The sequence below is a fragment of the Argiope bruennichi genome, chromosome 10 (assembly GCF_947563725.1).
Source record: "Argiope bruennichi chromosome 10, qqArgBrue1.1, whole genome shotgun sequence".
Lineage (NCBI taxonomy): Eukaryota > Metazoa > Arthropoda > Arachnida > Araneae > Araneidae > Argiope > Argiope bruennichi.
The window spans coordinates 8,764,539-8,776,757 of NC_079160.1; the positions used below are offsets into that span (position 1 = coordinate 8,764,539).

Consider the following 12,219-nt stretch of genomic DNA (forward strand, 5'->3'; position numbering starts at 1 on the left):
TTTTTTTTAATTTTCCTTAGATAGATAGATATATTTCATTATTGTTTAGTTTGTATATTTTAATTACTGGTAATATATAAATAATGTGTTTTATTATAGGTCTGTGAAGCTGATGAGAAACTTAGTATTCTTGTTTCATTTTTAAAGTCAAAAGCTAATTTGAAGAGTATGGTGTTTTTTAGTACCTGTGCAGCTGTGGATTATTTTTCCTGTGTTTTGAAAGAGTGAGTTTTATACTTTTTAATTTCTAAAATATGTGCTGAATTATTATAATATTTTTTTGTAATTTATATTTATATCTTAATTTGTAAATTTTTAATCATAAAATTATAAAGTTAAATCTTATATGATTTCTGTAAATATTTTACTTTGTCAAATTATTATTGTTAGTATTTTATTTCTGCTTAAAATTAGGTTATCTTTATTATTCTATTCTATAAGTAAATAATATAATTTTTTTAATTATAAAATTTTCAATGTATCAAATTTATTCTTAATATTTTTATCATGATAGCTAATATCAAAATGTTTATTTCTATGGATGTTTCTTTTGAACATGATTCTGTCATTTCTGTCTCAATAATATTACACTTGACATCCACATGTATTAATCATAACATAAATATCAACAACATAAAACTGATCAGAATAAGCATCTGATTTGATTCTTCTATATAAAAATGAAACTTTATGGCATATTTGAAACATTATGGCATATTTGATGAATTTTTATGCAATATTAGCCGCCTTTGGCGACCAGCCGGTTCGCCAATCTTAATGTTCGTTAAAATTTTAATTAGTAAATATTTTATGCAATTCCTACTTTAATAGCTTCTTCATCAAAATTAATTACTGGTAATAATTTGGTAACATTAAGATTACTGGTAAATATTTTAAAACTTCAAATTTTGATAATCATATAATTTACTCATAATATTATAAAGGCCTTCAGCCACAACGTAATATGTATCTCTAAATTTCTGTTAGCTTCCGTAGAATTTATGCCTTAAATTAAAGTGGAAAGGATTAATCTGCAATTAATATAATAATATTTTTTACTCAAACAAAGCATTTTTTTTATAATATGATTAATGAAAACAGAGTCACTGAGCGTTTAAACTTTACGGGCACTAAAGAATATCTTTCTTAATATATGTAATATCTCAAGAATTTGTCAACAAATTTTTCTAAGATTCATAATGAGCAGATCGATTAATTAAAAATGTTTAATTTTAAATGCATCAAACACTAAGAAAATAAAACGAATCGTTTAAAATAATCGGTTGAAAACACGGTTAAAAAAGCTACTTAAAAAACGATGTACTTCAAACTATAAGCATATACAAAAAATATATAACTAACATAAATACAATTTAATTGCAAAAGCATACAACTAACCTAAAAATAATTTAAATCAAGTCAGCATTCGTTGATAATATTTGTCAACAATCAGAACACAATGTGCATGCGTGAATTTTCATCGCCAATTACGGTAACGCACATACGTTAATTTTTCTACGTCAGTTGGGGTAACGCTATGCAGATTAGAAATTTTTAATTTCCTTTATTCTGTTTAATTTTAATTCTAAAGTGCTTCATAATGAATCTGAAAGATCGATTAATTAGCAATGTTTAATTTTAAATGCATCAAACATTAAGAAAATAAGCAGAATCATTTGAAATAATCTGCCGAAAAATTTTAAGCCTAGCCTCATTAGTGTGGGGAAAAAAACTGAAGCCTTATTGATTTGGCGGTGGGGAAAATGAGAAGATTTTTTTGGCGGGAAAGTTAGTTTTTAATTAATAATTAAAATTCTAACTAAAAATTCAAAAAAAGGGACCCCAGATGAACATTCCTGACCTCCAAGGTATACATGTACCAAATTTGGTAGTTGTAGGTCAAACAGCCTGGCCTGTAGAGCGCCAATACATACACACACATTGAGCTTTATATAAGTGTAGAAGAACAGGTTTCACTTGGAATATTATTTCTTCTTCCATAGATGCAAAGACCAGTGCAGCATTCTATTCACAAATATATAGCCAGAAATTAAAGGAAATTCAAGAGAAAAAGTTTTTTTTTTCCCCACTAGTTTGAGACATTTACATAATGTCAACAAATGCACCTTGCCATCATGACTGTATTTTTAATGCGTATTGGAAGTACTTTTTTTTTTTTTTTTCCCAAAAAATAGAAGCCACAAAGCTCAAAATTTTGTTATACTTCTTATAGAGTTCTCTTCATTATCAAAGGTCTTATGTCACTTGCATATCATATATGCAAGTGTTGAGCATGGTGAAATAATCTACTCTTTTTTTCTTGAGCACCTTTCAAAGTTTTTTGCCAATGATTCATGTACCCTTTGAATTTGTCTTTCATTGTTTTGATAATATTTTACAGTGCTGTTAAGATTCAAGTTTTAATAATAAAAGTGAACGGTCGAAGTAGCACTTAAACCAAAATATAAATAACAGCTGCAAATTCATGGATGTCTTTGAAAATTGAAATTTACTCAAATGATTGAAAAAAATTCCGGATAAAATAAAAAGGCAAAACATTTATAAAAAAAATATTTTATTTACTACTAATGGTACCTGCACAGCATTGTCTGTGACATGATGAGTAGTGCTGAATTCAAAACCTGTAAAAAAACCACAACAGAATTTACCAACTCTAATCACTGGACCTATTTCAAAAATTTTCATTTCATATGAAAACTCATGACCTCAAGATGTGTCATTAATGGTCACCTGCTCCTCACCATTCTTCATTTTGTAGAGAGCTGAAAAAACTCTACCTCATATTATCTAGGTAGAAAAACATTAACAATTCCCACCAGCAGCTGCCTAAGAGAATGTTTTTTATATATTTTATGGTTTTTCACTTTTATAGTTAGATTTGATTATTTAAATGAAGGATATCTAAGTTCTAAACATTGTATTAATAATTGTTAATAATCTGTTTGAAAAGACCAAAATAATTGAGTAATTATTAAGAAAATGATCTCGTTAAAAAAATTGTGAAGTCACTTTAAAATTTTATTAATTTTCAATAATCAATAAAAAATTCATTTTTATATTTCTTATGTTTAATTAGGTTAATAAAGCATATGCCTATTATAAGTATTCATGGGAAAATGAAGAAAAAAAGACACAAGATATTTTCAGAATTTAAAGATCTTGTAAGGTACTATTCTCTAACCTTTTTTTTCTTTTCATGTATGTAAAATTATCTTAGTGTTAAATGCATCCTTTGAAAAAATTGTAAAATGAATTTTGTTCACATATCCATTTAATTTTTCAAATTACTTTTAAAAAAATTCATTAAAATACTAAAATAATTTTTTTAATGTTATGATTAATTTATTACTTATGTATGTATAAAACCTAATAACTTTTCATTGTTATATAATGGTATTTTATGCTTATATCATAGATATAATTTAACTCTTTTAACTAATGTGTGTATAATAATTCAGGATGAAATTCCTTGTTAAACTCAATGCTAAATAATTTTTTTATTCAACTGTCTATTTGGTCTTTAAAACTTTCTTTGAAATGCATGATTTGTAGTATAACTTAGTATTTTACTTCTTTTTTCTTTTTGGTTTAATAACAAAGAACAGTAGACTTTAGAAAATATATATAAAATATTTCTGTATTTAAATCTTTTCAACAATTTGTATCACATTATATGTAGTTAAGCTATGCATTGATCAATATAGCATGTGACTATCCATTTTTTTTTTCGCATTGCCAATTTTAATTCATATATATAAAAGATAACAAAATCTTATGAATAATAATCAATCTTCAAAATATTTATTACATCAAACTTTGAGCTTATTTGAATGTAAACAGCGTGGGGCATAGCAACAAAGCTGTTGCAATTTTTGAAACAAATTTCTTCCTGTTGCCATTGTAGAAAAATTAAATTTAACTTAAACAAAGATAATAATTTACAGAGAGTCACTAAATTTATATATATGTAAAAAAAATTAATGGTAAAATTTCATAATGGTGGCTTCTTGAAATTTAGTTTTCATTTATTTGTTTTTCCTCCTTTTTTTTAGTTTTCTGTTTTATTCAGATTTAAATTGTTTTCATTTCATTCTTATGAACTGAATGGTCTGACATTGTGTCATCTTCTAAAAATTTCATTTTTTTTTTTTTTTTTTTAATCTTCAACTTGCTAAAAAAGCATTTTTTTTTTTTTAGTACAGAGATTAAATTGATCTCTCTAGAAAACATGTAAAACATAAACATAATTTTTCTACGTTACTACACTCATTGTGTGGGAACCTGTTTTTCTTCTCATCTTTTATGTTCATGTAGCTGTTTGGCAAATTTAAATTAATTAAGAATAATTTGAAAACATATAGAAGAAATCAGTTTATTTTCTACTGTACATGCTTTCAAGGTGTGCAGAAAGTAAATGCCTATTTTTGTGAAAGGGATCCTTTTTAGAAAGACAAGTGTGTTAATATTTATTTTGTTTCAAATGTGCTAAACTTTATTTTTGTTTATATAGAATGCTTCAAAATATTTATTTTGTACTCCAAAGCCCACTAATTATGAGGGTTTTTTTTAATTAGTATTATTAGCTTTAATTTTGAAACTTAACTATGATTACATAATTTTTTTTTTTACAAAATGACAAAGAAAAAAAAAAAGATTGGTAAATATTCCATCAAAACTTTGTCAAGCACTTTTTGTGATGTCTATGGTACCAAAGCTTTCAATGATTAATTCTAAGCATAATCGCACCATTCTAGATCTGTTATGTGGATCAGTAGTTTTAATAATCTAAAATCTATTTTCTAGTTCTCAATAATCAATTATATGATTAAATATAGAATGTCATTTATTGACAAACACAAAAACACATATGAACACAAAGATATTCACATTTCTAATTGAATATTACAAAATTTGAATTGCTAAACACAAAAGAAACCGAATCAAATTTCAAGAAAAACTGTCCATGCATCGGTTTCCATGCCAAATACAGCTAGAAAGGAGAAAAGTCATCTCTACAATGGAACATTTGGTGTATGTTTCATTCATATGCTGTAGATTTTCAATCTGATTTTAACATTAAAAAAACATATTCTGAAGCATTTCAAAAAGTGTTGCTGAAACAGCTAAAAAAAATGGGAAAACACTGTGGCTAAGGATAAATTTGAAATCTTTAAGAAAATGATTGTTTAAAGTGTTTGATGAAGTTTTCGCATAAGATTTGTATTTCTCTTTTTCCTCTCATACTTTTTTTTTTAGAAATGTTTGCCATTCTAATTGAGATGGAACTTTTTAAAAATATTGTTAAAATAATTATTTTTGGAAAGAAAATAAAAATACTTATTTAATATTTTCAATGTCATAGAACAAAAATGTCTGATTTTAAAAATTGCTGAAATATTTTTCATTTCTTGTAATCTGTAAGCTATTCCAAAGATTCCATTTACAATGCAATTTGACTAACTGGAAAATTAAATTTGTCATTTTTTTTTTTTTTTTGTCCTTGTGTTTCCAAATAATGTCATAATGTTAAAATAATGTCAAACTGTTTTATATAGTTTGAATATATTTTGATTATTTCAATATATAAACTAAAACTTGCATTCACTTCTAAATTGCTCTTATTATTTAAGTATATCTGTAGAGTGTGTCTTCAATAATCTTAAGGGAATAATTTTTTATTTTTTTAAAAAAAATTCACTTGAATGTTTGCAGGAAGTTTTATAAGCCATTAGCAAAAACAAAACTTTAATCATAGGAAATTCAGTTTCTGTGCTATTGCTAAGTTTCTTTACTTCTGCAACTTAAATTTTGCTATCTATAAAATCCATTTTGAATTGTGTTATAATAAAGAAAAAACTGAATGTTTTTTGGGTGTTTTTTTTTTTTTTTTTCACTCTGTGGGAATAATATGCTTAATGATACTCTCCTGAAACCTTTATTACATCTGTATACTGATTGCATCTAAATAAAATTAATATATAAATGTATTATCAAAATATTGACAGAATAATTAAAATATTTACTATAGATTTTAGTTTGAATAAATTTATTTTAGATCATCAGTATTTAAACTGTTTGAATTTTTCCATCATTTTTTTTCAAAGAGAAATAATTATTTAACTGAATGAGTAAAATCAATGTAAAATTTCCCTTCATTTTTTTTTTTTTTTTTCAGAAAAGAAAAAGAATGTTTAACCTAATGAACTAAAAAATGCTTGCAAATACAGCAAACAATCAGAAATGGTCTCCTCAAAATTTTTTAGCATATTCTCTAATAAAGGGGCTGTCCCCTTCCCTTTTTCTTAAAAATTGTGTACTTTGGGCTAGGACATGACTGCAATAAATATATTTTGATTTTCTTTTCTTTTTTTTTTTTTTTACTTTCATAGTCCCATACACAAGTAATAAGTATGTTTTGTAATATGGTGAAGTAAGCCAAATATTTATTTTTGATGCCTTTTTTTTTTATTATTATTGATTTTAGCCTATATTTAACACAGAACAATTTTATGACAAGATCTCAAATCAAATTTAATTTATTTAAGTTATTGCATTTTTCAGTTATTGTGTTTACATCCATGTGAAAGTATAGACTGACTTATTGTTAACCCTTTGATGGGTTTAGTTCAAAATTTGATATGCACCTGCATTTTAAATGTTAAATCTATTTACTAAATTTTATTCATCTAGCTTTTATACATTATAATTATCATACTCACTTGGTCAGTCTTTCCTTTGAATTGATTTTGTCCAAAATGGGTAGAAATCTACAAATTTGGTAACAAATAAAAGACCACATACCAAGTTTCATCCCTCTATCTCAAAGGGTTTTTCAGTTATCCCCTATTCGTAGACGGATATAGGGTATATTTCAATTTTTTATTTTTTTAGGAAAATCAAAACCTCAAGTTTAAATTTTTATAAAAATGACTAAGTATTTGTATTTTCTCTGTATATTTTGTATTAAAAAAAACTTACATTTTGCAAGTGTATTAAAGTTAGCATTTAAATTGCTAATTTTAATTATATTTATATTCCACCTTTCAACATTGTACCTTTCTCACATCATCTTTATATTCAGAAGTTTGTGAAAATTAATTTATTGCTCTAAAATTGATTTCCAGCTGTTTCAAATGAATATAAATGATGAATATATAAGTTGATTAATACTGCTGTTCGCTTAAAAAGATGTAGTGATAGACATACCATTTGTAATGTTGTAAACTCTCAATTAAAGGTCAGTAAGATAAAGCTGTAAATAAAAGTTTGTTTTTTGTTAAAATTTGTTTATTAATCCTTGAGATTACTATATGGCTCTATGAAACGATTCATAAAAAAAAGTTATATTTAATTAAAGTTGTAAAAGATTTTTTAATTTATAAATTTTTCATTCATTTTAATTTTTACATTATTATCTTCATTTCTTGCTCTTCAAGCTCTTTGCACCACTCTGCATCATTATTTTGTAAGCTATTTGATTGGATATGATGCAGCAACAGACTTTGTATCTAAAGTAATGTTTAAATTTTCAATCAAGAGTGAAATTAATCAGAAATGATTTTATATCTCGTAGTGCATAAGTATAAGATACAACATTGTATCTCATACTTATGCAACATATTTTACAACGTTGTTTATATAAAATATTAATGTTGTTGTTGTTTTTTGTCAAAAACATTCATCTCAAAAATCAGCATTTTTATTGTATCATCCTAAAATCCTCCAAAAAAATTAGGTGCTTTTTATGTCCCTGCATCTTGTATTCACAGAAAAATATTTCTTTAATTGTGGTTCTTTAATTCTACATCCATGAAAAATTGAATTTATAATTAAAATATGATATTATGTAACAAATTGCAGTGGAATTTTACTATGCACAGATGTGATGGCTCGTGGAGTGGATATTCCAGATGTGCACTGGGTTGTGCAATTTGATCCACCCAGTTCTGCTAGGTGAGTAAAAATGCATTCTTTTCTCCATTCTGTATATTTAAATAGGTAATATTATTGAATGCATGCATTTGTGTGCGAGTGATTGAATGAAGAATTTTTTTCCTTTATAGATATTTTTAATTTAGACAGAAATGAATTATTCTCTTTTATTATAACTATTCAATATTTTTAATTGTTCTCTGGTGTAAAGATGAACTTTACTTGAATTATTTGCTATTTTGGAATATATATGTAACAGTAAAGATTTGGATTTATATGTAACAGTAAGAATTTTTCTACAAACTTTGATTTTGTGTTAATGAATGTAATTGATTTTACCTTCTGTGGAATATTGTTTTTCTTTGTGTGGAATTAGAATCAATGAAAAAAGTTTTGAGGATCATCATGTAATAAAAAATATTTAAAACTGCAAAAAAATTCATGTTTCTTGGGGTATAAAATATCATCCCAAGAAACATAAATTTTGTTGCTATATTAGTTTGTTTTTTTTAAATAATTTCTCCTTCTTAGTGTTTGAGATATGAACATTGTTTATTAATTTATGCTGTTTTTCTTTTGCAGCTGTTTTGTGCATCGTTGTGGTCGCACAGCACGCATTGGAAAAACTGGACATGCCCTGATCATGCTTCTGCCAAATGAAGAAACTTTTGTTAATTTCTTAAATGTCAATCAAAAGGTAAATAAGAATATAAGAACTGAACTTTGTCAATTGCTAATTTGAAAATCGCTAAATTTCAAACTTTTGAAATTTTGTGAAATTATTAATAACATATAACATAATTAAAGCAATATAACTTTCTTGTTCATTACAAATATTGATTAAAAATAACTTTGAAATAAATTACAATTAATCAACAATTGAAAAATTTCATTACTATTTCAATGAGAATGAGATACCCCAGTATGAAGAACTGAGAATTAATTAAGTTTTATAACTTTATAAATACTTTTATTATACATTTTGCGTAGTTAATCAGCTTTCCTTACCTAAATAACAGCTTGAAAAATTATTTATTTATTTAAAGTAAAAATAAAAAGAAAGAAAGAAAGAAAAACTGAGTTAGTTTTCTTTTAAAATCCTATTGATAAAATATATCATTTATTTGAAAATGCTTGCTTGCAGATCCAGTTACAGAATCTGAAAGCACCAGATGAAATGGTAAACGTGATACCAAAAGTTAAAAAATTAGCTTCTAAAAATAGGTACGTAAATATGTATTATGATCTCTTACCTTTTGCAATTTTCAAATATATTTTTTATTAACATGTTTTGCTATTGAAAAAAAATTAATTTTAATATTATTTTAAAATAAAAAAGTGTTATAATCATTATTTCAGTAAGTACTTTTTTAAGAGAATAAAAATTTCTACTTAAAATAGATTATTTTGAACATTAAATCAAAAATCCTTACAGTAAATGTACAGTTTTTTCATTTTGTATCATAAGAATGCCAAATTTACTGAAATTAAGCAAAAAATTATAAAACCTTTGATTAATTTTGAAATTTTACTTCCAAATTTGAAAGAAGTGCTTTGTGGTATGATGATTGAGTTAATTTTTTTATATATAAATACAACTCTGATTGATAAAAGGAAAATATAATTGTATTTTGGATATTAAACACTTTGGCAATATTGGAGATTTTATTTTTTCTAAAGAAATTTTTTTAATGAAATCTTCATTTCTTTCTTTAATTTTAATACTCCAAGAGGAGTCTTATAGCAAAAACATGCATTTAGCTTAAAAATATTTTGTTTTTTAAAAACGAAGCAAAAGAATTGTTGTGCATGGGTTAGTTATCAGAGGAAGGAAATCTATGAATACAAACCTTTAGATTTTAATCGAATTGCTCTTCATAAGAACTAATATTACAGAATGTAATTTTTTATGCTGAAGCAGAATTTCTGTGGGCCTCGATAATTTTTGAGAACTTCCAAAATTTTATTTAAATTCATTTGGACTCCCCCCCCCCTCAAAAAAATTACCAGATTTTTCATTGGATCCTAGAAAAATAGACAAAAGGTGCATTGATTATTTGTGGGTAGATAAAAGAAAATGAGTTTGTGGTTTGGTTTTGCATTGAGAATTTCACCAACATTAAAAAAAAGTGTTGATATGGGAAAGCTTTTAATCTCTCATCTGTGCAATTTTGAAAAAGGGTATGGCATTTAAGCATTATTATTACCTCAGCTTCCAAGGAATCTTCAACAGACTCAAAAGTTAGATAATACTGTCATTCATTGTGCTTAGATACAGAGTAGAAATTGTCTTAGAATTGTGTGGAAAGTTATTCATATAACTCTATTGTAAAGATATTTCAAACTTGTTCCATAAAAAAATGTTCTTAATTTCGCCATATATTATGAGTATTTTATTTAAATGTTTCATTGGTCTTAGTATGTATTAGCATGAAACACATTAAGAATAGTAAGAGGCAATCTTAATTTTTAATGAATACTCAATAAACCTTTTCAACAAAATAAATGGATTTATATGTGCATTTTGGTATGAAAACAAAATAAGAAGGTTGAAATCAGTTATGTGGCTTCAGTTTTCTTGAGCCATTTCAGATTCCAAAGATTTTACATGACTTTCATGATCCCTTGGAAAAATTAGATTCAAGATTTTTTTTTTTTTTTTTTTTTTTTTTTTAATTTTTCTCAACAGATGGTTCATCATTAAATTTCCAATTTATTGATGAACCATGGAATGATAAAATCGAAAAAGAATTTTAAATTTAAATTTTAGTTAAAAGTGTTGTTTACATGTTGTGAACAATTCATTTAGACATAACAAAACAATATCCATACGGGTTATTGAACCTCTTTTTACTTGGTGTTTATTATTTATTCCTCAGAGCACTGGTTACTCACATGTACAAAATGTAGATTTGTTTGATACATTGGTAATAAAAGAAAATCGTTTAATTCTCCATATACTTTAGGAGCAATTTATTTTATTTTATTATTTTTTTTACAAAAAAAAAAAACCTTTGTTAGGAACATGTATTGTAATAAAGAAAGTCATGTTCTTGAAATTTTCTTTGCAATTAAAGTGTAGGAAACCTGTAAGATATAGGATGCTGAAAATTTTTACAATACTACTTATTTTGTTTATTTCTGAAAATGTTTCTTTTAAATTTTCTGCTTTGCCTTAAAAAAGCAGCCTAGTTTTTTGAACATATATTTCCTCTCAATACAGAATGAAAATAACTTTATTTTTAATGAGTAATAAGAAATTTGATTATGTAGATGCTTTCGAAGTGGATCCCTGTTTTGTGTACAATCAACTTTTAATTGACTTGATCTTTTAAAAAATTTGTAAGAAGTAAAATAAATTCAACTTGAAGTTTACTATCTATTAGCAGAGGTGGGGTGGGGGGATTATTTTGTTGCAGATCAGCATTGAAATTTATTATTATTTTAAATTATGAATTTTAATATTATGCTCATCATTTTGTTCCTCATCTCTAATAAACTGTTATGACTTTTCAGGGAAATATATGAGAAGGGATTGAGAGCTTTTGTATCTTTTATTCGATTTTATACCAAGCATGAATGTAATTTATTGTTTCGTGTCAAAGGTTAGTAAATTTATTTAAGTCCTTAGAATTTCTTCTGTTCTAAACAGCTTTCTATATTTTTGTATTTGTTTTCTAACTTTATGTGTAAGTCAGAAATATAGAATGAAATCATTTTTATGACAGAGTATGGAGTTGCAAATGCAAAACTGACTACAATGGAACACTCTTTGCTAGTGAATTAATTAAAATGAAGTAGATTCACTGGATAAAGTGTGCAAGATAGGTGTAATACAAATTTTCAATAGCACATATGTATGAATAATAATAAGCATATATAAATTTAAATGGCAAGTTTTTAAGATACTTTAAGAATTCCGAAGTGTTGATTTGCTTTTGATTCTATTGTTTACTTATGTTTTTTATTCATGTGACCGTGTTGAGAATTTGCATTCCTCTAGACCTGTATTGGATATTTTATATGATGTACTATTTTCTTTTACTTTAAATCATGGTAATCTAAAACAGGTTGATGTTAATGACATATTTTTATTTCTGTGCATCTTAGGGTTACTTTCTGTTAGTCTTTTTTTATTACAAGTCTTTTTGAAATTTCTTACACTTGGGCATATCAAATCTGTTACAAGATTTAAACAAAGGGGGTGGGGAAGGAAGAAAGAACTATCATTTTTTTTTTTTCATATTACACTTAAGAGCATAATCT

At 25.4% G+C, this 12,219-nt stretch overlaps 1 protein-coding gene across 1 annotated transcript in view; it reads left to right on the forward strand.

Moving 5' to 3' along the window:
* The window catches only part of LOC129988259 (ATP-dependent RNA helicase DDX55-like), a 32,331-nt gene that overhangs the window by 11,652 nt on the left and 8,460 nt on the right, over positions 1-12,219 (forward strand). The window contains exons 8-13 of the mRNA XM_056096443.1: positions 100-224; positions 3,098-3,187; positions 7,882-7,974; positions 8,536-8,650; positions 9,098-9,177; positions 11,470-11,558. Coding sequence (XP_055952418.1) covers positions 100-224; positions 3,098-3,187; positions 7,882-7,974; positions 8,536-8,650; positions 9,098-9,177; positions 11,470-11,558 — 592 coding nt within the window. The remainder of the gene's footprint in view (positions 1-99; positions 225-3,097; positions 3,188-7,881; positions 7,975-8,535; positions 8,651-9,097; positions 9,178-11,469; positions 11,559-12,219) is intronic.